Source organism: Brassica rapa, chromosome A09, assembly GCF_000309985.2.
Source record: "Brassica rapa cultivar Chiifu-401-42 chromosome A09, CAAS_Brap_v3.01, whole genome shotgun sequence".
Classification (NCBI taxonomy): Eukaryota; Viridiplantae; Streptophyta; class Magnoliopsida; order Brassicales; family Brassicaceae; genus Brassica; species Brassica rapa.
The window spans coordinates 37,394,044-37,419,344 of record NC_024803.2 but is presented as its reverse complement, the minus strand read 5'-3'; the positions used below and the strand labels follow the sequence as shown (position 1 = coordinate 37,419,344).

At 35.8% G+C, this 25,301-nt stretch overlaps 8 protein-coding genes across 13 annotated transcripts; 1 reads left to right on the top strand and 7 right to left on the bottom strand.

The window, feature by feature from the left end:
• Positions 1-6: 6 nt before the first annotated feature.
• Positions 7-994, bottom strand: LOC103842348 (the record flags this gene model as incomplete). Its single annotated transcript, XM_033279842.1, has 1 exon — positions 7-994. A coding segment is annotated over one exon (594 nt), but the record flags the coding sequence as incomplete, so codon positions are not given.
• A 1,288-nt stretch (positions 995-2,282) lies between these two features.
• Positions 2,283-2,908, bottom strand: LOC108869693 (uncharacterized mitochondrial protein AtMg00810-like). The gene is made up of 2 exons (XM_018654435.1): positions 2,894-2,908; positions 2,283-2,831 (listed from the first exon to the last, which is right to left on the bottom strand). Exons 1-2 carry the CDS (start codon positions 2,906-2,908, stop codon positions 2,283-2,285), a joined length of 564 nt encoding a protein of 187 aa, XP_018509951.1.
• A 4,533-nt stretch (positions 2,909-7,441) lies between these two features.
• LOC103842347 (F-box protein At3g60790) lies at positions 7,442-11,016 on the bottom strand. Its single transcript, XM_033279837.1, has 2 exons — positions 8,686-11,016; positions 7,442-8,242 (listed from the first exon to the last, which is right to left on the bottom strand). Exons 1-2 carry the CDS (start codon positions 8,983-8,985, stop codon positions 7,586-7,588), a joined length of 957 nt encoding a protein of 318 aa, XP_033135728.1. The 5' UTR covers positions 8,986-11,016; the 3' UTR covers positions 7,442-7,585.
• LOC103841919 (F-box protein At3g60790) lies at positions 10,857-13,263 on the bottom strand. Its single transcript, XM_009118508.3, has 4 exons — positions 12,787-13,263; positions 11,556-12,203; positions 11,257-11,430; positions 10,857-11,171 (listed from the first exon to the last, which is right to left on the bottom strand). The coding sequence occupies exons 1-4, from the start codon at positions 13,060-13,062 to the stop codon at positions 10,857-10,859; spliced, it is 1,413 nt and encodes a 470-aa protein (XP_009116756.2). The 5' UTR covers positions 13,063-13,263.
• On the bottom strand, positions 12,935-14,321 carry LOC103841920. Of its 2 annotated transcripts, XM_033279841.1 has the most exons (3): positions 14,166-14,321; positions 13,325-13,936; positions 12,935-13,064 (listed from the first exon to the last, which is right to left on the bottom strand). In XM_033279841.1, the coding sequence occupies exons 1-2, from the start codon at positions 14,223-14,225 to the stop codon at positions 13,337-13,339; spliced, it is 660 nt and encodes a 219-aa protein (XP_033135732.1). In that variant the 5' UTR covers positions 14,226-14,321; the 3' UTR covers positions 12,935-13,064; positions 13,325-13,336. The 2 variants fall into 2 exon arrangements, with proteins under 2 accessions (XP_033135732.1, XP_009116757.1); XM_009118509.3 differs by lacking the exon at positions 12,935-13,064 and having other exon boundaries at positions 13,270-13,936.
• A 97-nt stretch (positions 14,322-14,418) lies between these two features.
• Positions 14,419-20,283, bottom strand: LOC103841917 (transketolase-1, chloroplastic). 2 transcript variants are annotated; one of them, XM_033279835.1, is made up of 8 exons: positions 19,764-20,283; positions 19,583-19,673; positions 19,399-19,504; positions 19,045-19,327; positions 18,812-18,960; positions 18,572-18,725; positions 17,645-18,495; positions 14,419-14,452 (listed from the first exon to the last, which is right to left on the bottom strand). In XM_033279835.1, the coding sequence occupies exons 1-8, from the start codon at positions 20,235-20,237 to the stop codon at positions 14,434-14,436; spliced, it is 2,127 nt and encodes a 708-aa protein (XP_033135726.1). In that variant the 5' UTR covers positions 20,238-20,283; the 3' UTR covers positions 14,419-14,433. The 2 variants fall into 2 exon arrangements, with proteins under 2 accessions (XP_033135726.1, XP_009116754.2); XM_009118506.2 differs by lacking the exon at positions 14,419-14,452 and having other exon boundaries at positions 17,309-18,495; positions 19,764-20,280.
• LOC103841918 (40S ribosomal protein S13-2) lies at positions 15,659-16,846 on the top strand. Its single transcript, XM_009118507.3, has 4 exons — positions 15,659-15,836; positions 15,915-15,987; positions 16,212-16,537; positions 16,631-16,846. Exons 1-4 carry the CDS (start codon positions 15,814-15,816, stop codon positions 16,662-16,664), a joined length of 456 nt encoding a protein of 151 aa, XP_009116755.1. The 5' UTR covers positions 15,659-15,813; the 3' UTR covers positions 16,665-16,846.
• A 1,092-nt stretch (positions 20,284-21,375) lies between the features above and the next one.
• Positions 21,376-24,772, bottom strand: LOC103841916 (probable pectinesterase/pectinesterase inhibitor 36). 4 transcript variants are annotated; one of them, XR_004451313.1, is made up of 8 exons: positions 24,224-24,772; positions 23,540-23,959; positions 23,269-23,460; positions 23,037-23,168; positions 22,317-22,707; positions 21,955-22,168; positions 21,685-21,756; positions 21,479-21,584 (listed from the first exon to the last, which is right to left on the bottom strand). XR_004451313.1 is itself a non-coding variant. In XM_009118504.3 (5 exons), the coding sequence occupies exons 1-5, from the start codon at positions 24,675-24,677 to the stop codon at positions 22,340-22,342; spliced, it is 1,566 nt and encodes a 521-aa protein (XP_009116752.2). In that variant the 5' UTR covers positions 24,678-24,772; the 3' UTR covers positions 22,241-22,339. The 4 variants fall into 4 exon arrangements, 1 of the variants encoding a protein (XP_009116752.2); XR_004451314.1 differs by lacking the exon at positions 21,955-22,168 and having other exon boundaries at positions 21,376-21,578; XR_627897.3 differs by lacking the exon at positions 21,955-22,168.
• Positions 24,773-25,301: the final 529 nt, after the last annotated feature.

Here is a 25,301-nt window from a genome sequence, read left to right as displayed (position 1 = left end):
CTTCTTCGGTGGACAAATTTGAGAGAACCATTTGCAATAACTCGTCTGGGAGTTTGCTGATCAAGTCATGGTCATCGATAGGATATTGGTGGTTTCTTCTAGGTGACGATGATGAGGGTGCTGTCATGGCTATTGGATCAAACAAGATGAAAGAAAATAAAGTGAGAGAGAAGAGATAGAATGCACTTAACGTTGAGATGAAAATGATAATGGGAGATGTTTTTGTGGTGTTTATGAAGATGTGAAAGATTTTATTATTTTGGAAAAAATCACCAACTCTTGACCATTTGCAAATGGTCAATAACAAAAGTACATTCAACGTTCTTGCTTACTAGTTACATCATTAAAAAGGAACTTAAAAATTTTATCCTTTAAATGGTCTTATTACCCAGATTATTTTCTATTTGCGTTTGAACAGATGCTCTTCTCCTGACCGAGGATCGACGTGTTTAATCCAACGACTATGAACCTTCTTCAAATCACCACCACCACCACTGGCTCCCACGTGTGCGATATCTAACCCTCTCCCGACGGGTAAAAACACCGATCTTACAACACGTGTGCCTCGTCTCAAAACACGGTGCCACTTAAACCCAGGGATAGACTTCTGCGTGGCGTTTTTACACACCAAAACGGCACCCATTTTGCTCGTGTTCGCTAACCCCAACGCCTTGACGTACTCGCCGCGTTTTGAGTCCACCACCAAGAAGTCCACGCCGGAGAGTCTATCCACCACGTCCTCCACCGAGTCTCCGACCACTATCTCCGTCGCTTCGCTCACGACGGCTCTTTTCATCACGGTCTCGTACTCCAATCTTGACTCCTCGTCAGGAACTATGCATATGTGTCTTCCGCGGGTATGTATGGCTGCTACAGCTAGTCCGACACTGGTGGCGATAGGGTCTCCACGCTTCCAAGTCTCCACGATCAGCCTCGTGCTCCATCCAGCCGCCGTAGCCGATAAATACTCGGCTACACTCGATTCTTTGTAGCTTTACACTTCAAGAATCACATATATATATATATATATATATATATATATTACAAGTTAAAAACAAGATCAAGATTCTAATTTCATATACATCAGGAACATTTAAACAACAATCACATATTAAAAATACCGTTTCAAATAACCTTAAATTATCGTTGTAACCATTGACTTATACTTCATATCCAATTCAAGAAGTTCTTTTAAGAAAAAATAGCTCAGGTGTAACAAAATATGCACCATTGATTTAGAGTATTCTTACCGTTCTATAACGGTATGGATGTAAGCGTTAGAGGCAGTTTCCGGCGACCAGACGAGCTTCATGATCGTTATTTGTTATCTTTAACTTCTCTCTCTATCTCTTTCGATGATGAAAATCTCAAATGTGTTTTCTTTAGGGAGAAGAAACGTTTATATAAAGAGAAGTTGATGAAGGAGGAAGGTGGTGAGAAAGACGGTTAGGCAGTTAGGTTAATAAATGAGTCAATCATAACGTGTCTTCTTTTATTCACTTTTTTCTCCCACTTGTTACATCTTCTTTGGGATTCTCAAAATTCGTATTTAATATAGCCTTTAACATAAACGAGACGTTTTGTTTCTTTGTCTAGGGTTTAGATTCTATAGAGTGTAAAGGATTTTATTACGATCAAGTTTTGGGAGAGATGAAGAAGTTTATTATGTAAAATATCTTTTCTTATTTTACAAATGAACATTTACATGTGTTTATATAGTAAGCTGTACACTAACCAATACTAAACCACTAAGTTAAATTAGCATTTAAACCGGTAAACCGGGTGTACACCAATATGTCTCTTCAAGATGAGCTTTCAAAAATGTTATAAAGGCTCATTTTGGACTTAAGATGATTAAACTAATGAGGAAACAGTGGTTTAGTCATGATATCCGCAACTTGATCAGCCGTACGAACATGGAGAGTCGTGAGTATATCAGGATCAAGTGTTTCCGAACAAAATGACAATCATTCTCTATATGCTTAGTCTGTTCGTGGAACACGAGATTAATAGCAATGTAAATGGCCGCAGTAATATCAGAGAATAAGATCGGAGTTAGTGATCATACCTTCAAATCATTAAGTAACTTGATCAACCAAACCATCTCCTTCGCAGCTTGAGATAAGGCGTGACACTCTGCGGCAGCTGAAGAACATGAGACTATGTCCTGTCGTTGATTGTCTACTATCACGACATGAATTCCAATCTGCATCAGCAAAGCCCTTCAGGGTCAAGTCAGCGGAAGTTGAGTAGAAAAGACCATGTCCAATAGTTCTTTTGATCTAGTGCAACACTTTATAGACTGCCTGAAGATGAGGTAACTTAGGAGCAGAGGAGTATTGACAAAGCTTGTTGACAGCATATGTGATATATGGTCGAGTGATCGTAAGATACATTAACCGTCCAACAAGGCTTTGACGCATCTCTGGATTCTCTATAGGAGCACCCTCATCAATAGACAAATGAAGATTCAGAACCATAGGAGTCGAGATAGGCTTGCATCCAAGCATTCCTATAGAAGAAAGAGTCTCCAAAGCATATTTTCTCTGACAAACAGAGATACTTTCACTGCTTTGAGCTATTTCAAGATCCAAGAAGTACTTAAGAACGCCAAGATCTCTCAATTTGAACTGTTGAGACAAATTTTGGATCAACTCTTTAGATTTGGATGCATTTGTGCTTGCCACAATGATGTCATCCACATACACTAACACTGCAAGAAAATGTCCATCAGCACAAGTCTTGACAAAGAGGGTATGATCACCAGTAGCCCTTGAGAAACACAAACGCAACTGAGCAGCAGAGAACTTAAGGAACCATTGTTGTGACGCCTGTTTGAGACCATAGATCGATTTGTTCAGTCGGAAAACAAAACCTTTAGGCAATGTGATACCTTTCCTCTCTGCATACTATTCTGGAATCTTCATATAAATTTTTTCATTCAACTCGTCATTCAAAAATGCATTGGAAATGTCCAGTTGATGAAGAAACCAATTGCAGGAAGCAGCTACTTTCAATAGAAAACGAACTGTTGTTAACTTAGCCATGGGAGAAAACGTCTTAGTATAGTCCAAGTTTGAATAGAAAATGAATTGATTTTAACGCAAAAATTAAGTAGGAAATTTAGTCTAAGTTTTCTCCCTAAATTTTGTAGAGATTAAAGTTATTTTTTAAAATTTAAATTTTATTAATCAATAACTTTTCTTTTTTTCTAAAAAAGCTTTAAACACATTCATTTTAACACTTTTTAAGAAAAATAATAAATAATAGTGGGAAAGTAATATATTAGCGATATTAAATTGATCTTCTATCAAACTAAAGGGTGTTTCCATTTTAACAATAGCACTAGATCTCGACCCGTACAATCGTGCATATTTTTTTTTATATATACTGAAATATTTTAGTTTATATAAAATGGTTTACCAATAACTTAATGTAAATTGATGTTATATATTATGTAATTCTATAATAGCTATGGTTACTTGGCGCATATATTATTACTATAAATTTTTTATTTTTGTAAAAAATATTATTTTCAAAACATTATTATGTAATGATAATACTTTACATACTTTTATATTTAAAATTTATAATATGTATGGAAGCAAATTAAATCGGACATGTATAGGAGAAGAAATTTTTGTAGTAAATATCATATTTGAAAAATACACTAAGTTGGATAAATATCTTCTTTTATTTTAAAATAGAAATGAATATTTCTAAAAAATCTTTTTAAATTGTATTTAAGAAAATTAATCAGTTTAAATTGTTATTATCATTTAATATATAATTCAAATATTTTATATAATTTTAAATTTCCGCATATAAATCAACACTAAAATAAATTTTAATTTCTAATTATATTTTATGATAACTAAAATTAAAATTAAGTACTTTTTAAAATAAAATTAAAATTGACTCTAAAAAGATTTTTAAAAGATTTTGTTAGAACTTTCTTAAGAAAAATATTTATATGTATTCAAATAAAAAATAAAATATTATAAATATTATAACTAATTCATGTAAAATTTGATAAAGTTTTAAAGTATGGTCCATATTTAAAAAATCACGTATGAAAAATTCATCACTATAGTATATATATATATATTAAAAGCAATTTATTATAAAGAAAGTATATGGTTGAATATATAGTATTGTATTTTAAAATATTATATGTCTATCAATATATTTTTGTTAACACAATATCTATATAAATATTGATACATGTATAATGTATAATATAATAATTAATAATAATAACATTTATCATGCAAATACAATAGTGTTAGGATTTTTAATTAATGATTCGATTTTATTATTTTCATGGTAAATTTCTACATTATTGTATTTTCATAATAAATGTTATTATTACTATTAATTAGATCATATACAGGTATTAACTCTAGAATAATTAAATGTTATTATTTTTAAGTAGATGATAAATGGTTATATGCAAATACAATTATATATTGATGGAATAACATATTTTCGATGCATGTCTAATAATATTTTGATGGAATAAATATGTTGTTAGGATTTTATTACGAAAATACAAAAAAAATAATGTAATCAACTTTCTAGGGATGGTCCATTTAAAATATCAACATGAAAGAAGTCATGACTTCTATTTTAATAGTATAGATACACACTACTAATATATTTTAGGTCTTTGTTACAATACCATAAAAATAATTCTCATATCCTACAATAAGTATAAATTGCGATATTACAAAGAATTCTATGTGAAACAGAAGAAGTAATAGATTAGTGATACTACATTGATCATGTACCGAATTAAGATAAAGTTAAGTTATTTTTGTTCCAGTAATAGCATAAATTGCTTCTATTATATTTTGAACGTAACACTAATTAATTCTCATTTCTTAAAAAAATATTTATGTCGAAAACCGATAACATAAAAAGGAAAAATGTGAAAACCTAAATTATAAATTAAAATACAAAGACTGATTAACTAAAACATCTAAACGTACCCTGATCACCCTGACATAGCCTTGTTGATACAATTTAGCCACAATTTACTTTTCACATAGTAAAAAAAATACTCCGTTTATCACTTGGCCTTGTTGAGCCTTGTTGAGCGTATGGTTCGCTTAGAGCACACCTCGGTACGCCTTTATCACTTGGCTAGCAGTACAAAACCGGTTTTCTACTGGAGACAGGATGAGGAGTTGGGGTATTACGCAGAGGTGTGGACTATGTGGAGAAAGGGATGAGACAAGAGATCATATCTTCTTTGTTTGTCCCTACTCTTTCACTGTTTGGGAAGGTCTGGTGAGAGGATTCTTTGGCCGCAGGACAAACCCTGGCTGGTCTATTACGCTTAATGCGATCAAACACGAGAGGGTAAATAGACTTGACTTCATTCTAATCAAGATGATCTTTCAAACAGTCATTTGTCATATATGGAGAGAAAGAAACTCCAGGCGACATCAAGGCAACTGGACGTCGACAAACCAGATGCATAAGGTTATTGATAGATCGATGAGGAATAGGATAGTGTCACTGAAGTATGATCTGCAGCATAGATATGCTGGACTTCTACAGCGATTGTTTGAGCTCATGGGTTAGGCAGAAGGCGGTCTTGCTATAGTTTTCTTATTCTTTCTTTATTTCAGTGTATTCTTCATAGCCTGATTCTTTTGTAAATGTAATCATTTCTACTATTTGATCAATAAATGTGAAATTTCATCAAAAAAATACTCCGTTTAACATAAGAAATTCGTTGAATTTTAGTCGTTTACTTATTACATGATGTGAAAACAAAAATTCTTTTTCTGTTATATAGGTTCATATAACGCAGTCTCATTTGCAAAAGCATTAACTAAAAATACCAGAACGTCAGATAGTATTCATATTAAGGTTTTGATTGGTGACATGTAGTATTGAAGTGAGTTACAATATATATTGCAATTCGATGTAATTTAAAGTAAAAATTATGTGGTAAAAACAGTAACTTTATGTGGTAAGTTTGCAGTAAAAATAAAAGTTATAATTTTAGAAAAATTGATGATTGGTAACCTTTTCGATGTATAAGTTGCAGTATAGTTTTCAATAAAATAAATATAATTATAAACCTAAGGTGATGAATTATTATTAATAACAAAAAAAACATTAACCTATTTAAAATAAATAAATAATAAAATATTTTTTTAATATGTATAGAATAAATTTTAACAAAAATTAAGTTGCAGTATATATTTTTTCTAAGAACTATACTTACTGATTATAATATTTATCCGATATCAATAATAAAGTAATTTATAAATTTCCATTTCAAATAAAATTTACAACTAATAAGATTATGTAAAATAATAATTTAAAGTTAACAATACAAAATAAGAACAATAAAGAGAATAAAAAATCTTTGACTAACACAAAATTAGGCCAAGTTGTATGATATTGCTAAAAATATTTCCAGAAAAAAAGAATAAGATATTGCTATGGTGGTTTTGGAAATATAAATAATATTTATTTACGAACAAAAAATCCAAAACGTATAACATAAAGCTTTTCTGTACGTGGTGTGTGTTTTGAATTTATTATTTTCACTTGTACTTTAGACAGAAACTTTAACTATAACTGTACCTCAATTCTAAAACATGGGATTAGTCATGATGTTGCATTAAATTTTGATTTAACAATTTTACAAAAGGTGTAACTCAAAATTGTGACTCAACCATAATACATGATAATTCAAATTTAAAATAAAATAAAAACTAAATTTAATGCATGATTGATGACATTTTTGAGTTATGTATGAGTTAGATCCATAACTCAAACTAAATCAAGATTAAGACAATTTAAATCTCAAATCTATTTGTTTTAGTCATAAATTCTCAAATGGTAGAACACAAAATAAGTACGAAAACAACATTATCCACAGATAAAATAAAGAAAAGGCTAGTAAACAGTTTATACTATTAATGGAACCAAAGTTTCATCAGAAGCATTCAATAAAATGTTTGTAACGTTTAGGAAGTTCCATCAACTTGGCCACAGCTGCTTCTGCATTCAACTTCTTCGTCGGAGGAAACGAAGAAGTCTCGATCATCATCTTAATTATCACTGTCTCTTGCATCAACAAATGTGAAGCAAACGCAAACTCTTCATCATTCGAACCATCAAAATTATACAACCACACATTATAAAACCATAAATCACCGTTAAGGAACGGTTTTGCATGTGTTCTGTCGTTAGTAGAACATTCACCTTCTTCTATAGGAGATTTCTTGTTCTGAAACAAAAATATGATATATGAGAGAAGTGGTCAAGTTCTATCCAATAATGACAATTTAAACATGACATTAATGTACCTTGAACAAGATCTCAAACTCCATCAAAAGATCGGTCCACATAAGCAAAACTTCCTTCAGTATCTCCACTTCTTCCGGATCAGTTAAATCTACACTCACTGATAAACACCCAGACCGTCTCATATCATGAAAGTCACTCACCAAAAGCTCATGCCAAATGTTTTTTTCCTCCTAATTAAGATTCAGAAATACATCATTCATGTCAATATATATATATGTAATTTTCAAAATATTCACAAAGATTGTGTTAGTTAAGTTTGTACCTGAGCGAGATATGATGATACATGATAGTAGAGGTGAGGACAATCCATACAGCCGTGATCATCCAACCAAGCATTTGTGTTAACCTGGATATTGGGAGCAACGAGGATGAAGTTGTCTCTCTTAACTTTGATACACCTGATGTCTAGAACATCTAGACAAGTTGCATACACTTCCATCCTATCAATCTCGTAAAGGAAAGACAATTGCAAGAACTTCAAGTTGTTGTTCTCAATCTTCAACACACCACGTGGGGTTAGGAAATTGACTTTCAACACAACCACCTCGAGGGAGGAGCAAGCTGCTAAAACTCCACTAAGGACACTAGCTTGTGAGATGACAACGTTTATAAGCTTGAGGGTCTTAAGATTCTTGCAATTGCTGAAGGCACGTGGACCTATTAGGGTGTATCCACAAAGTGATAGTGAAGTGAGGCTATGATGTGAAAATGTATCTGGGAGCAAGCTGAGCAAACTAGCTCTTGTGCAACGCCTTGTAGCAGGGATGTAGTTTACAAGTGTGAGATCTTTTGTGTGTTCCAAACGAGTCACTGAGTGGATCCAACTTTGGAGCGTACCATCCTTACATTGGGATACATAATGCTGAATAATGCATCTTTCTAGGTGTCCATGGTAATTATTTATAGCCTACAGAATGTAAAATGATTATAATTATTTTTTAATTATTCAATGTATTAATTTCATGTTATATACATGCAAACATTTGCATGCATGGAATAGAAGTTGTCTATCAAAATCTATATATATTAAGAAGTGTTGTCTACTCTGTGCATGATTAGTTTCCAGCTAATTTGTTGTATCAAATATCAAAAATTAAATATTTACAACTGAAAGCCATCATTAAGTATCATGTAGTTTTGCTTGTCTGAAGTGGAGTAACTTAACACTTATCGCATATTATATCATATAGTTGATTCTTCTACTACAAATCCAAATGCACAATCATCTATCCATACATTAGTCTACAGGCCGGTCCATTTTGTGTATTCTCTTATATATATAGAGAGAGACAAACCTTCATAAAGAAAATGATTAAAATGAAAATCTACGAGAGAAGAGAACTGACGAACCTTGGTCATTGACCTAGCCAACTCAACAGAAACTCGGTGCAAATCTTCATCGGGGGTTGTTTCCAAGACCTTGTTCATGTCGAGGACGAGATGAGACCTCCATTTCCACACATCCTCCCATCGTGACGATAAAAGACTTGTTCTTACAGCTTCTTCGGTGGACAATTTTGAGAGAATCAATTGCAATAACTCGTCTGGGAGTTTGCTGATCCAATCATTGTCATCGATAGGATATTGGAGCTTTCTAGGTGACGATGATGATGATGATGATGATGATGATGATGATGAGCATGTCGTCATGGCTATTGGATCAAAGAAGATGAAAGAAAGTAAAGCGAGAGAGAAGAGATTGAATGCACTTAGCGTTGAGACATGGATGGATATGAAAATGAAAATGAAAATGAAAATGAAGATGTTTTTTTGCTGTTATGAAGGATGTAAAAGATTCTACATTTATTTATTTTTTGGGAACTTTTTTACCAACTCTTGACCATTTGCAATTCTGGAAAAAAATAATGTGTTTCCTTCTTTAACATACATATAATTAATTATATATTATTTCTGTGTAAAAGACAAATATTTCAATTGCAAGAATTTTTTTTACCAACTCTTAAGTCTTGACCATTTGCAATTTTGAATTTAAAATGTGTTTCCTTCTTTGACATAAATAAAATTTATAGAAATAAATATTTCTGTGTAAAAGAAAATTATTTCAACTGGAAGGTAATTGTTTTAATGTGCACAACAAATAAATAAAAACATGTTATTCTGGTCTTCACAACTGATTTAAAAGTTTGACATACAAATTAAATAAAAAGTAATAATTTCAGATTATAAGGGAACTTTTCGAAATTCTATCAAAAACGTAATATCTATCACATTCAACGTACTTGATTACAAGTTACATCATTAAAAACGAACTTAAAAAATTCTCCTTTGAATGGTCTTATCTCCCAGATTATTTTCTATAAACGTTTGAACAAGTTGCTAAAAAAGAAAAATGTTTGAACAAATGCTCTCCTCCCGACCGAGGATCGATGTGTTAATCCAACGGCTATGAGCCTTCTTCAAATCACCACCACCAGTCTACCACTGGCTGATCATGCACATTTTTTTGGTAGCTGGCAATACCACAACTACAGAGGTAACCTTTCAAAGTTTTAGTAAATCCCATGGCCAAAGCTCGAAATGAGAATATTTGGAGATATGAAGTTGAAGTTGAATATTTCTTTAATCGTTGGTGCTCGGTTTTCTTGTTGATTAATATCGTCAGTGGTAGAGAACACTTAGTTTCTGGTTTGGTAATTTCTTTGGAAAGGAATTGATTCTCTTTAGTCAAAAAAAAAAGAATTGATTCCTGACGATTTGAGCTTCTGTGCTCTGTTTTCACTGTAATTTCTTGTTTGTAAGTTTCATTTTTATTCAAATTAATAAGAACCTTTTATTAAAAAAAACATATATATCCAAGTTAAAAACAAGATCATGATTCTAATATGATATACATCGATTATGCAATGAGAAACATCATTGATGAAACATTAGTGATGCCAAAAATAGTTTTGTATCGAATTAAGGTAAAATTTAGGCGTTTTTATTTCAACCATAGCAAACAAATTTTTAGTACCCCTTTATGATAACAGGACAGTACATTAAACATCAAATCCTTATGCCAAAAAAAAGCATTACATGAAAAGGGAAAATAAAAACCCTAATTCAAGAAAAAAAATAATTAACAAAAACACTCTAAACGTACTCTAATGACCCTGACCATAGTCTTGCATCCAACTAATAGCCACAATTGAATTTTCATATAGCAAAAAAGTATCCTGATGAACTTTAGAATTCGTTTAATTTTTGAATATTAATTTATAAACAACTGTTTAGTTATATGATCTGGTTTTGTTATGCCATGTGAACATAATCCTATTTCTATTATATATGTTCATATAACGTAATCTCTTTTGCAAAATCACTAACCAAACACAAGAATACAATAAAACAAATCAGATAATATTCATATTAAAACAAAGTAAATATAAAGTCCTTTTGTCATAAAATTTTCAAACGCTAAACACAAAAAAAGTACGGAAAACAAAGTAATTATCCAAATTTTAAAACCATAGAATCCTTAAATTAATAAATAAAAAGGCTAGTAAATAGAAGTTTCATCATCAGAAGCATTCAATACGAAGACGTTTGTAACCTTTAGGAAGTTCCATCAACTTGGCCACAGCTGCTTCTGCATTCAACTTCTTCATCGGATGAAACGACGAGGTCTCAATCATCATCTTCCTAACCACCGTCTTTTGCGTCACCAAACGGGAAGCGAACGCAAACTCTTCCTCATTCGAACCGTCGAAATTATACAACCGCACGTTATAAACGCGGAAAGCAGCGTTAGGGAACGGTTTTGCATCCTCCAACAAAATTTTATGTGTTCTGTTGTTAGTAGAACATTCACCTTCATCTCTAGGAGCTTTCTTGTTCTGAAATGAAAATATGATATTAATGAGTGAGAGAAGTGATTAAGTTCTATCCAATAATGAGAATTTAACCATAACATGAATGTACCTTGAAAAATATCTCAAGCTCTATCATCTTGTTAGTAGCCCACATAAGCAAAACTTCCTTCACTATCTCCACTTCTTTCGGATCAGTTATATCTACAGTCACTGATAAAGACCCATCCCGTCTCATATCATGAAAGTCACTCACCAAAAGCTCACGGCAAATGATTTTTTTCTCCTAATTAAGATTCAGTATATATCATACTTGTCAAAATGTTTATATATATATATATATATAATTTTTTATATATATAAATGTATTATTTTCAAAATATAAAATGATTGTGCTAGTTAAGTTTGTACCTGAGCGAGATATGATGATACATTATAGAAGAGGTGAGGCGTATGAATACCGTGATCACTCACCCAAGCATTTTTGTTAACCTGGATGTTGGGACCAGCGAGGATGAAGTTCTCTCTCTTACCTTTGATAAACCTGATGTCGAGCACGTCTAGACAAGTTGCATACACTTCGATCCTATCAATCTCATACGGGAAAGTCACTTGCAAGAACTTCAAGTTGTTGTTCTCAATCTTCAACACACCATATTGGCTAAGGAAATTGACTTGCAACACAATCACCTCGAGGGAGGTGCAAGCTGCTAAAACTTCGCTAAGGTCACTAGCTTGTGGGATGGCTATGTTTAAAAGCTTAAGGGTCTTAAGGTTCTCGCAATTGCCAAATGCATGTGGAGTTATTACCAAAAATCCACAAAGTGACAGTGAAGTGAGGCTATGATGTGAGAATGTATCTGGGAGCAAGCGGAGATAACTAGTTATTTTGTAACCCCTTAGATAACCAGGCATACGGTTTGTAAGTGTGAGAATTTTTGTGTGTTTCAATTGAGTCGCTGTGTGGATCCAACTTTGGAGCGTAGCATTCTTACACTGTAATACGTCATAGTGAATAATGCAACTTTCTAGATGGCCACGGTGGTGATTCTTTATAACCTTCAGAACACAAAATGATTAGAGATTTAAAAAAAAAAAAAAAATTCACCGTATTAATTTCATGTTGCACAAATATCTGCATGCATGGATTGGAATAGAAGTTGTCTATCAAAATCTTTATATATTAAGAAATGTTGTCTAGTCTGTGCATGATTTGGTTCCAATTAATTTTTGTGTGTGAAGCATATATATATATAACAAATATCAAAAGTTAATAATCTGTTAAAATTGAAATCCACGATTAAGTATCATGTAGTTTTGTTTGTATGTGTTCTAAGTGGAGTAACGCAACACATCACTTCTAGATTCTATTTCACTATAGTTCTTTACCCACTTTTAAATCTGTTAAATTAATAATGTATTTAAGAGGCATATTATTTGATCGCATATTACATCATATAGTTGTTTCACATATAACATGTCTTCTGCTACAAATCCAAATGCACAATCATATATCCAAACATTAGTCTATAGGTCGATCCAATTTTTGTATTCTTGTATATAAATATATATAGATTATAGACAAACCTTCCTAAAGAAAATGATTAAAATGAAAACCTAAGAGGGAAGATAATGGACGAACCTTAGTCATTGATCTAGCCAACTTAAAAGAAACATAGGCCAAATCTTTATCTGGGGTTGTATCCAAGACCTTGTTCATGTCGAGGACGAGATGAGACCTCCATTTCCACACATCCACCCAACGTGACGATAAAACACTTGTTCTTACAGCTTCTTCGATGGACAATTTTGAAAGAATCATTTGCAATAACTCGTCTGGGAGTTTGCTGATCAAGTCATGGTCATCGATAGGATATTGGTGGTTTCTTCTAGGTGACGATGATGAGCGTGCTGTCATGGCTATTGGATCAAACAAGATGAAAGAAAATAAAGTGAGAGGGAAGAGATAGAATGCACTTAACGTTGAGATGAAAATGATAATGGGAGATGTTTTTGTGGTGTTTATGAAGATGTGAAAGATTTTATTATTTTGGAAAAAAATCACCAACTCTTGACCATTTGCAAATGGTCAATAACAAAAGTACATTCAACGTTCTTGCTTACTAGTTACATCATTAAAAAGGAACTTAAAAATTTTATCCTTTAAATGGTCTTATTACCCAGATTATTTTCTATTTGCGTTTGAACAGATGCTCTTCTCCTGACCGAGGATCGACGTGTTTAATCCAACGACTATGAACCTTCTTCAAATCACCACCACCACCACTGGCTCCCACGTGTGCGATATCTAACCCTCTCCCGACGGGTAAAAACACCGATCTTACAACACGTGTGCCTCGTCTCAAAACACGGTGCCACTTAAACCCAGGGATAGACTTCTGCGTGGCGTTTTTACACACCAAAACGGCACCCATTTTGCTCGTGTTCGCTAACCCCAACGCCTTGACGTACTCGCCTCGTTTTGAGTCCACCACCAAGAAGTCCACGCCGGAGAGTCTATCCACCACGTCCTCCACCGAGTCTCCGACCACTATCTCCGTCGCTTCGCTCACGACGGCTCTTTTCATCACGGTCTCGTACTCCAATCTTGACTCCTCGTCAGGAACTATGCATATGTGTCTTCCGCGGGTATGTATGGCTGCTACAGCTAGTCCGACACTGGTGGCGATGGGGTCTCCACGCTTCCAAGTCTCCACGATCAGCCTCGTGTTCCATCCAGCCGCCGTAGCTGATAAATACTCGGCTACACTCGATTCTTTGTAGCTTATACACTTCAAGAATCACATATTTATATAAATTAAAAACAAGATCAAGATTCTAATTTCATATACATCAGGAACATTTAAACAACAATCACATATTAAAAATACCGTTTCAAATAACCTTAAAATTATCGTTGTAACCATTGACTTATACTTCATATCTAATTCAAGAAGTTCTTTTAAGAAAAAATAGCTCAGGTGTAACAAAATATGCACCATTGATTTAGAGTATTCGTACCGTTCTAACGGTGTGGATGTAAGAGTTAGAGGCAGTTTCCGGCGACCAGACGAGCTTCATGATCGTTATTGTTATCTTTAACTTCTCTCTCTATCTCTTTCGATGATGAAAATCTCAAATGTGTTTTCTTTAGGGAGAAGAAACGTTTATACATATAAAGAGAAGTTGATGAAGGAGGAAGGTGGTGAGAAAGACGGTTAGGCAATTAGGTTAATAAATGGGTGAGGTTCGGCTTTAAGGATGGACTAGGCGTTGACATTTGTTGAACTCAATCATCACGTGTCCTCCTTCATTCCCTTTTTTCTCCATCTTGTTACGTCTTCTTTGGGATTCTCAACTTTGTATTTAATAGCCTCTAACTAAAACGAGACGTTTTGTTTCTTTTTCTAGGGTTAGATTCTGTAGAGTGTAAAGGATTAACAAAAAAAGGACTAAAGGTTGTTTGATTCAATATTTTTAGTAGGAACTTTTGTGTGTCAGCCGTTAGAAAAATTATAACACTTGTGTTGTGTGACATGGGAATAGTGGTTTGTGATGTACTGTGTGTTGTATGTTGATTCTTGATGACTGTTGTGAATGATAAGCAAGGCAAGAAAAACTAAAAAGAAACTATATATAGATTGAAGCAAACGTCTATCTTAGGGTTTTTATTAATAATGCAAATCATAATTATGAATGTTTAAATACACATTAATAAATTTCAAAAACCTAATTCCTTACTTCGGTATAGAAAAATATATAAACCAAAAAAAAAAAAATATGAGACTTTACTGTTACACTGGAATTTAATCACCGTTAAGATTAGCAGATTTGAAGTTAGGTTATGTGACTTATGTCAATTGGTACCATCATATTAAATTTCATGTTTTTGGCTTACCTAAGAATACGGTTTGCTTCAAATCTGTCTGTCTTGTAAACCTTTTTTTATAATCAAAAGATAGTAAATTCAATAAATGCTTTGTAATCTATCACAAAAGGGTTCATCTTTGGGATTTGATCGATGTGTATCCAACTAGAAAAGAAAATATCAAGACATTTATTTTGATATATAACTCGAGCATCATTATTCCAGCAATCATGAAAGTTACATAAATATATTTTTTTTTTCAAAAAAAAAAAATTAAAAAGTACATCAATCGCGAGCCGTCACGTGTTAGTGGAATCCGCAAACAGTACAAGCAACAGAGAAAAAAAGGTGCTTATTTTGGGTGCCGAAGGAATCTTACTTGTGTTTTTGGTGGGATCCCAAACCATAAGAGCATCTCCATTGGGGGATTCTACCCATTGGAGTTTTAAATATTTATATGTGTATGTATAATGTTTAGAACTCCAATGGGTAGAACCCCCCAATGGAGATGCTCTAAGCAAGAGGGATAAAGATGCTCTAACACTAGGGGTTGCTTACTTGGGCGTTTAAACATGGGCCTCAGTGCCTTCTTTATATTACAAGGAGTTTCTAAATGGGCCCTTAAAACAAAGCCTGTTAAGGATTTTGGAAAGAAAGTGAAAATGACCTACTACGACAGTGTAAGAGGGTATATAATCAAACGCCAATTAGGGTTTTGACACTCTTTAGCACAGTCGCAGCCGGACCAAACCGAAGAAGAACCTTCTCAGAGTAAAGCAATCTCCGTTAACTTACGTCAGCATGGGGAGGCTCCACTCTAAAGGGTTCTTGTTTCTTCCTCGTATCCGATTGAGTATTGTCTGAAAAACTGGCTCTCATTATATGTTTTTTGTGTTGTGTAGTAAGGGAATCTCAGCATCTGCTTTGCCGTACAAGCGCTCACCCCCGAGCTGGCTCAAGACAACCTCCCAGGATGTAAGATTCGTTCTGTTTCCCTTTCATATGTCTGAAATGTTATGATTGTTTAGGATAAGCTCAATCACAGTCTAGCACTGTTGTGATTTGTTTAGTAGAAGTAGTGAGATTCACTATGTTTTGCTAGTATGAAAAGATCTAATAATGGGATTGTTACTTTGGTAATGTTTTGAGAGAAATGTGTTTACACTTTGGTTGGTTTTGTGTTTGTGGTGGACAAATAGGTTGATGAGTCCATCTGCAAGTTTGCAAAGAAGGGTTTGACACCATCTCAGATTGGTGTCATTCTTCGTGACTCTCACGGTATCCCTCAGGTGAAGAGTGTTACCGGAAACAAGATTTTGAGAATCTTGAAAGCTCATGGTCTTGCTCCTGAGATCCCTGAGGATCTCTACCACCTGATCAAGAAAGCAGTGGCCATCCGCAAGCACCTTGAGAGGAACAGGAAAGACAAGGACTCCAAGTTCAGGTTGATTCTTGTCGAGAGCAGAATCCACCGTCTTGCTCGTTACTACAAGAAGACCAAGAAGCTCCCTCCCGTCTGGAAATAGTAAGGACACTCTAAAATTTGGTTCTTTAAAACTTTTCGATGATTATCAGTTACTTTGGATTTTGATACTCATTTTCTTGGTTTTTTTTTCAGCGAGTCTACCACAGCAAGCACTCTTGTGGCTTAAGGAATCATAGAGCTGGTCAAAGTCTTTCATGAACATCCATTTCATTTCCATTGCAACTCAAAAGTTCTATGACAATAGACTTTGTATCTGTTTTTGATAGTTTTGATGATTTTGAATTTAATGAAAACTCTCGTTGATGTTTGGTTTCATTTATCTTAACGAGCTACAAATTGGGCCTAGAATCTATAATTGGATTGGCTTGTGTTGTGCTTTTCTGGACCTACAAAGGCCCAATTCTCAATCAACTACACATAAAAAAGGAAATCAAAATATGCCTTTTATATATTCTTTTAGCATAAGAATAAACTTGGGATATCCGAAAAGTTGTGGGGTGTCACGTGTGTTGTCTTTCATGATACTAAATTGACAAAAGCCAACAACGTAGCTTTCTTCTCTGGTTAAATTAAGCTTTGGATATGGATATTTGGATACATGTGAAGGTGGAAACTTCACCATTCCTTTGCTATCTCCTTTTGATAAACATGGACCCCAAATGTAGATGATGGTATACTCTCTGTGATCATCAGTATTGACAAGAACCAAACCTTTTAATGATCACTCTTGTCCACAGAATGTCAGAGTAGTGGTGACCAATGTTTGTGTCTGTTTAGGTAAGTCACTTTTGTCTGTTACACACCAAGAAATAGCGGTGAAAGTTTGCTGAAACTCAAGCGATATAAGTTATAACAACAATACACGAATGATCATAGAGAGTTTTACATTGCCTTCTACTCTCTCCTCTTCCCAAACCCAAAACCTATGTTGACCCGCATTACAAGAAACAAAAAACAAAAAGAAAGGGGAGAGTCTTTGCGTCTTGTTTGCACTTTATTTTGAGGCAATGAGACAATGTTGTGAAATGGTAACTCACTTAGAAGAATGACTTAGCCGCATCAACAACAGCTTCAACAGTGATACCAAACTCCTTGTAGAGCAAGGGAGCTGGTGCACTAGCCCCAAACGAATTAATACCAATCGACTTCCCTTCACCTCCAACAATCTTCCCCCACCCGAAAGTCGAAGCCGCTTCAATACTAACTCTAGCAGACACACCAGACGGCAACACACTCTCCTTGTACTCATCCGTCTGCTCGTCAAACAGCTCCCAGCAGACGAAAGACACAACTCTCACGGTTTTGCCTTCTTTCCTCAGCACCTCCGCAGCCTGTGCAGCAATCTCAAGCTCTGAACCAGTTCCAACCAAGATCACATCAGGTTTGTTCCCCGACGAGTTGTCAGAGATTGTGTATCCACCCTTCTCCACTCCTTCAATGGAAGTCCCCGGAAGCTGAGGAAGCTTTTGTCTAGACAAAGCCAAGATAGACGGCGTCTTGCGCTTCGTGACAGCGATCTTGTACGCACCGGCTGTTTCGTTTCCATCAGCAGGACGGAACATGAGAGTGTTGGGCATCGCGCGGAAGCTAGCCAAGTGCTCAACGGGCTGATGGGTTGGTCCATCTTCTCCGAGACCAATGGAGTCATGAGTCATCACGTAGATGACTCCAGCTTCAGACAAAGCTGAGATTCTCATGGCACCTCTCATGTAGTCAGTGAAGACGAAGAAAGTTGCACAGTAAGGGATGAGACCAGGGCTGTGGAGAGCAATGCCGTTGCAGATGGCTCCCATTCCATGCTCCCTAACACCAAACCTAAGGTTTCTCTCTTCGGGCGTTGCCTTTTGGAAGTCGCCAAAGGCTTTCAGGAGTGTCATGTTGGAAGATGCAAGGTCGGCACTTCCTCCGAGGAAGCCGGGAACAACTTTAGCAAGGGCGTTGAGACATTGCTGTGACAAGTTTCTGGTGGCATCACCTGGAGACTCTGGTGTGTATGTCTAAAAATAGAAAAAAACACAAAGATGTTGTAAAACCCCATATCTAGAATAACAATTGAGAGTAAGTTTTACTTACTGGTAGTGCCTTTTCCCAACCAGCAGGTAATTCACCAGTGATGATAGATTTCAACTCTGCAGCTTCCTCTGGATACTTCTTCTCATACGCTGAAAACGCTGCATTCCAGTCAGATTCAAGAGCTTTGCCATCAGGCGTGTGACGGCTCCAGTGGCTATAAAGAGTGTGAAGCAAACAATGAGTCAGTTCCATGGCAAAAAAAAAAAAAAAAGTCAAGTGCCTTTGTTTAGATATACTTACCTTTTAACTTCATCAGGTACCTTGAATGGCTCATAGGGCCATCCGAGGTTGTTTCTGGTAGCCTCAACTTCCTTCTCACCAAGAGCAGCTCCATGGACACTGTAAGAGTTGGCCTTGTTGGGAGATCCATAACCAATTGTAGTAGTGACCTGCAAAATTCATTGGGATACAACCAAAATGGTTAAATCAATACCAAAGGTGTTTTAACTAACAAGAGTTCGATGTCTATTTACCTTAATCAATGTGGGCTTGTCTGTAACAGCTTTAGCTTCCTTAATGGCAGCACGGATCTCATCATACCCAGTGTTACCATTCTTCACCCAGATAACATGCCATCCAAGGGCTTCAAAACGCTGGTCCACGTTCTCAGTAAAGGCAATCTCGGTATCTCCATCAATGGAAATGTGATTGTCATCGTAGAAAGCAATGAGCTTTCCAAGTCCCCAGTGACCAGCTAGAGAGGCAGCTTCGTTTGAAATACCCTCCATCTGACAACCATCTCCAAGAATCACATACCTAAACAATCAAAGTCTAATATCAGAGCCTGAAATAAAACCAAGAATGGTAACAAAAGTCATATATATTACGTGTAGTGGTCGACGACTTCAGCATCAGGTTTGTTGAACCTAGCAGCTAAATGCTTCTCAGCAAGAGCTAAACCAACAGCATTAGCAATCCCTTGTCCAAGAGGACCTACATAGCATCAAAAAAAAAAGCTTCTTCATTTCACAGAACCCACAAAGCAAAAAGATAAAGACAAAAGTCTCAAACCAGTAGTGACTTCAATCCCAGGAGTCTCGAAATTCTCAGGATGCCCTGGTGTCTTGCTTCCCCATTGTCTGAAACTCTTCAAATCCTCCTCCTAACAAAACAAAGCCCAACACTTTATCAGTAAAGTCAACTCCTTTAGAGATAAACATCAATAAAGTTTGAATCTTTAAAGATCACTAACCAATACGCTGTCGTATCCAGCGAGGTGAAGCAAGGCGTAAAGCAACATACAACCATGACCAGCAGAGAGAACGAACCGGTCACGGTTGAACCAGTAAGGGTTCTTGGGGTTATACCTCATGACCTCGTCGTAGAGAATGTGAGCCATGGGAGCACATCCCATGGGAAGACCCGGATGACCCGACTTCGCCTTCTCCACCGCGTCGATGGCCAAGAACCTGATCGTGTTCACAGATTTGTCCACGATAGAGGCGTCGGTGGTCGGCTCTAGCGTATCCACGGCCGCGGCGCGAACAACGAGGGGGCGGAGAGAGCGGGGTTTGGTCGTGGCGGCGTTGCTGCGGCGGCGAGAGGAGGCGGAGGCGGAGGCGCGTGAGAAAGGTGATGGTAAGGAGATGCGTTGGTCAGAGCCATGGTGGGAGATGGCGCGAGCGAGGAGGGCTTGAGAGAGAGCGAGGGAGGAAGTTGAAGCCATTGAGAGTGGTGAAGAAGAAATGAAATGAGAGACTCTCTGCAAACTTTATTTTATGAGTGGAGATGATGGAGGGTATGATCCGACCGTTGAATACGATCGAAGGTTTCATCGTGGCCGTTGATTGAGGGTAAGAGTTTAGTGATGCTCTATGCCTTTAGCAATTTTATTACATTATCCTTTTTTTCCAAATAGTCTTTGGATATTCCGCCGTGATAAAAATAAAATTCTGAAAGAATTTTATAAATCCACAAGGAGATGCTCGTTACCAATTTTAGCACAAGTAATATATATCGTTACCTTGTTTACCACACATACTAATATCAAATCCAATATGATGTATATTTAAACGATATATTCAAAAAAAAAAGACAATCCAAACGCAAACCAAAAATCTACTAATACAAAATATTAATATATACCTAAATATTTATTATGTTTTTAGTATTCTAAATACTCAAATTATAATTAAATTTTGGTGTGGGTTCAGATTAGTTCAATATTTTCAAACCGAAATATGTTATCTGAATATCTGACATGAACCTTGCATAATATCCAAATGTCCAGCCCCAACATCCACTGACGAATAGTGTGCTGGCTAGGATTCTGTAGTCGATTGGTGAAGTCATTATATAGTCAAGTTCAAAAATGTATAGACCAGACCCAAAATAAGATAATGGGCTTAGAGAACTCATCGTCTTGGGCCAGACTGGTTCACAAGAATTTACGGTTGTGGATGCGGAAATTTACGGATGCGATTACGGTTCCAAGCGTTATTAAACATTACGACTGGCATAATATTTAAAATTTATTGTATTTACAGGATATTTGTAACTGGTTAATTATGAAATATTACAACGGTTTAATAATAAATTATCAATATTAACATATTATAACATTATAAAACTATAAAAACATATTATTGTGATAAAATATAATGATTATTAATATAATATGATTTATAATAATATTATGTTTACTTATGTTACTCTTTGTGAATTTAAATTAATATATAAAATATGTGTATATATTTCTAATATTTCTATTTTAAAATTTTAATTTTAAATTTTAAAAATATTTTTAAAAATAATTTTATATTAATTTATCCATCCGCAACCGCAAACGTTAGATAGAATCAGTTTTTGATTTTAAGAAGTTCGGAACGGTTTAAAATAATTTGTAGCGGTTTGTATGATTGTTTCGAAATGATGGCGATCCCTACCAATCATAAAAGCTCGTTTGCGATACCACCCGGGGAAACAAGTCGGACCTAAGACCATGACGGGTTCGGATGATAATGCGTTTTACTCAGCTCTGGTCTCTTCCTCAGGCTTCTGTATATTTCTGCGCCTATCGAGACGATGTAGCTAATGAAATTTATTATAATGCAAATATTCAAAATAAATCTTCTAAGAAACATAAACATTATAAAATAAATATGTTCACGTACGTTGATATTATTATCGAGTCACTTAAAGACCGGCTCAAACCCCACTGATACCCCAAGGTTCATGTCACGTATCTGCATCCAAAAACTCTATTTAGAAAATTTATGTTTGTTACATGACTTTTTTATGTTTTCACTTGATCCAGATCCAAAAGAAGGCGGCTAGAAGAGCCTATTTGTATACTTAGCAAATTTATCTATTTTAATGTAATATTGGGAAAGTAAAGGAAATAGTATACACGCCTTATGAAAATGGCATGGAGTTAATCCAACCTCAGAGGTTAGAGTTGTGTGAAATAGCTGGTTTAGATCATGGAAGTGGTCAGGACCAGAACGGTGTCTAGGACAACCTCAGAGGTTAGAGTTGTATGAAATAGCTGGTTTAGATCATAGAATAGTTAGTGGTCAGGACCAGAACGGTGTCTAGGACCATGACGGCTTCGGAAGAGAATGCGTCTTACTCAGCTCTGGTCGACTCCTCTGGCTTCTGATCGGTAAGCATATGCATTGCCCCTCGAGACAATTTTGAGTATTATGTTTTGTTTTGTTTCGTTGCAACTTAGCAAATTAATTTATTTTAAAGCAGTATTGAAAACATAAACATTCTGAAGTAAATATGTTAACATTGATATTACCATCGAGTTACTTAAAGACCGACTCAAACCCCGGCAGAAAATGGTACCCCGGTGATAGGGATCCAAGAATCTCCTTGTATAAATCGGCTGACAGTGAACGGAGAAGCTTCGTCGGCGCCGTGAAGAACGTGAAACCCTGGCCAGCTCACCCTTCTACTAGTCCCTGCTCCACTTCCGGTGTTCATAAACTCGCCGTAATACAAAGTTGATAGAGCGAAATCTCCTCTCCATTCTCTCCACCCTCTTGGGTCAATCAACCCGTCGAGATCCGTCTTGAGAAACACCGTCCGAGAGTATTTCTTCCACGGCCGGCCCAAGTAGCTCTTAAACTGGCCTTTAACCGCCTCAAATTCTGGTGAGGCCCGGACCCGTGAGTTTTGGATCGATATGCCTATATTCAAATGTCATAAAACAATGGTTAACACTAAACATGAATATAGCAAACTATCAATACTCGATAGTAGGAGACTACGAGTGCTCCAACCCGGTTCAGGTTAATAATTCATGTTATGTTGTCCGGGTTTAACAATGATAAACACAAAATAATGTTTTCATATGATTTGGTTTTATACTATTTCAGATTGAAATTAATTTTAGTTTCTTATGACTGACTGACATCATCACATTCACTTTGTGTATAATATTGATTTGGCTATTATGGTTATTGAGCACGGTTAATTGATAGTAAATGATTGGTCACACAAAACTCAAAAGGATTACCTGTATTTTCATGTGGGTTGTCTCTTCCTTGAGCTGTGATCATATTGCCTTGGTGATCCATTGGCCGTCTCACAAATATATCACAGTTTTGGAAAACAGCAGACGCATCTCCAAATATGAAATCAATCGTACCTATCCAAAATATTTCACAAATTTTTAATCCGTATATGATCACACATTACTTACTCGTTTCTCTAACAAATAAACCTTAAACAAATCATATAAATAATACCATAAATATGGCAGTCGCGGTAGAATTGACGAAGCGAGTGTGTGAAAAGAGTGTCTTGATATCCTCTGAAGCTACACCGATAGAATACAGACAAATCCGAGTTCACTCTCAATGCCACAGCTTGATGTTTATGTGGTCCTGCCGTGTTCTCGAACGTCATGTCCCGTGCCCAAAATCCATCTCCGGACACCCCTAGATATAGACATAACTAATAAATATGAACATGCAAAAATATATATAAAGATTAATAAAATGTTTGTATCTGTTATACCGAATGTGGCTGATCCATAAGTCGAGGAACCATCCGGGACATTTCGGTTATTGGTGATGATTGTACGGTCCATACCATCACCAACTAGCATGATGTTCTTCATGTGTCTATCTATTTCGATTTTTTCGTTATACACACCCGCTTTTATGTAGATTATCACTCTATTCGTTCGGCTTTTACCCATTCTTGAAACGGCGGCTAATGCCTCGCTTATCGACCGATGAGTTGCTGAACCGTCCTTAGCCACCACGAAATCCGCCCTTGACCCTGTCGGATTCCATGACACTAACATTCCTCCGCTCTGATTTGGTCTGGCCGGTCCATGGTATGGTCTGGCTGGTCCATGATTTGGTCTCGTCGGTCCATGGTGTGGTCTAGTCGTTGCATGGTGTTGTCTCGTCGGTGCATGGTTAGGTCTCCCTGGTCCATGCATTTCAACACAACATTAAAAGTGACTTTTAAGGAAATCGTGTATCTCACGAGAAAACAATGCATGAAAACAATGCATTCTAGTGGAAATCAATCACTGGCCAATACGTACGTTACTAAATATATTTTTTCTTTCTAACAGCATGCGTTATATCCATTTGATTTTAATATATTTGGTAATGCCACCGACACTTATACAGATTATTCGTTTATTGATGTAAATACATATACATGATCGTATGTGTAGGTTCTTACTCTTTTTTAGATGACCTCTAGTTTTTTTGTAGAAAGCCAAAGCTTCTCCCAGAACAACCGTAATGTTACTATGGACCAAAGGCTTGTCGCCTTGACGTGACTGATCCAAGCCGTCTAAACAAGTGTGATGGTTAGCGAGCACGCCGCTTAGCCACGTTCTGACATCTTCAACGGTGAAATTCTCATGAGCCACTACAAGGTTTGACAATCTTGCCTCACTTTCATCGTATAGCTTCTCACAGTCACTTAAACCCAAACTATAATAACTTCTAGCAACTTCATTTGTTGCCTCAACCGTTGCCATTGAACCAAACCTAGTTCTCGCTTCAACCACCGAAGCTCGAGCCCTCTCGAGCACATCTAGTTCAGATGTGTTAAAGGAGATTGCGACAGTTGCAGTGGCTAGAAAGAACAGGATGGTGAAGAAGTCGGTGGCTTTAACAAACGAGTACATTTTTAAATTGGTTGGTGTGCTATCGTGGTTTTCTTGAAGTGTGTTTTAAAATGACTATTGTTGTTGTTATAGTTGTGTCTTTAATAGCAAACGAGGAATGAAACTTGTTCTAGAATGTAGATGAAGATGGTGGCGAGGAATCTAACACATGGAGAGAGATATAAGGCACGTGTGAGACTATGTGTAAGCTTGTGTTTCTATGATGTTGATAGCCATGCATATGAGATTAGATTTCATTAGTTATGTTTTACGTTTCTGGTTGTAAATTATTGCGAATGCGTGTCAAGGTGAACGTATACGTGTATATGCCTAAGATTGAGAGTAAATAGTCTTTGGATTATATTACTCTGTCCTCTTCTGAATTTGTTTTTTTCTGCTTTTAGACTCGTTTTTATGAGCTTTTTAATTCTTCAAGATGCCTATTGGTATACTCCTTTCCTTTGATGTTATTTTTCCCTTTATCTTGCATATGATGCACTCTGTCACTTTGATCTATTGCAATCTATAAACACAAAAAGTACCAATTTTCTGTCTTCAGTGTATTCAATCCAAGGGTTGAGAGAGATATCACTAGATTAAATCTTTCAATATATAAGAATAACACTTTTTGAGAAAATCATCATC

Excerpts from the sequence above, each read along its gene's own strand:
- LOC103842347 (XM_033279837.1), bottom strand. The coding sequence starts at position 8,985 with ATGACGACATGCTCATCATCATCATCATCATCATCATCATCATCATCG. Across the intron at positions 8,243-8,685 it reads TGGCTAGGTCAATGACCAAG|GCTATAAATAATTACCATGG; the intron begins GTTCGTCAGTTC and ends TACATTCTGTAG.
- LOC103841919 (XM_009118508.3), bottom strand. The coding sequence starts at position 13,062 with ATGACAGCACGCTCATCATCGTCACCTAGAAGAAACCACCAATATCCT. Across the intron at positions 12,204-12,786 it reads TGGCTAGATCAATGACTAAG|GTTATAAAGAATCACCACCG; the intron begins GTTCGTCCATTA and ends TGTGTTCTGAAG. Across the intron at positions 11,172-11,256 it reads AGCTTGAGATATTTTTCAAG|AACAAGAAAGCTCCTAGAGA; the intron begins GTACATTCATGT and ends TTTTCATTTCAG.
- LOC103841920 (XM_033279841.1), bottom strand. The coding sequence starts at position 14,225 with ATGAAGCTCGTCTGGTCGCCGGAAACTGCCTCTAACTCTTACATCCAC. Across the intron at positions 13,937-14,165 it reads ACATCCACACCGTTAGAACG|TGTATAAGCTACAAAGAATC; the intron begins GTACGAATACTC and ends TGATTCTTGAAG.
- LOC103841918 (XM_009118507.3), top strand. The coding sequence starts at position 15,814 with ATGGGGAGGCTCCACTCTAAAGG. Across the intron at positions 15,837-15,914 it reads GGGAGGCTCCACTCTAAAGG|TAAGGGAATCTCAGCATCTG; the intron begins GTTCTTGTTTCT and ends TGTGTTGTGTAG. Across the intron at positions 16,538-16,630 it reads CTCCCTCCCGTCTGGAAATA|CGAGTCTACCACAGCAAGCA; the intron begins GTAAGGACACTC and ends TTTTTTTTTCAG.
- LOC103841917 (XM_009118506.2), bottom strand. The coding sequence starts at position 20,237 with ATGGCTTCAACTTCCTCCCTCGCTCTCTCTCAAGCCCTCCTCGCTCGC. Across the intron at positions 19,505-19,582 it reads TGGGATTGAAGTCACTACTG|GTCCTCTTGGACAAGGGATT; the intron begins GTTTGAGACTTT and ends GATGCTATGTAG. Across the intron at positions 18,726-18,811 it reads GTACCTGATGAAGTTAAAAG|CCACTGGAGCCGTCACACGC; the intron begins GTAAGTATATCT and ends CACTCTTTATAG.
- LOC103841916 (XM_009118504.3), bottom strand. The coding sequence starts at position 24,677 with ATGTACTCGTTTGTTAAAGCCACCGACTTCTTCACCATCCTGTTCTTT. Across the intron at positions 23,461-23,539 it reads TTATGGATCAGCCACATTCG|GGGTGTCCGGAGATGGATTT; the intron begins GTATAACAGATA and ends GTCTATATCTAG. Across the intron at positions 22,708-23,036 it reads CAACCCACATGAAAATACAG|GCATATCGATCCAAAACTCA; the intron begins GTAATCCTTTTG and ends ATTTGAATATAG.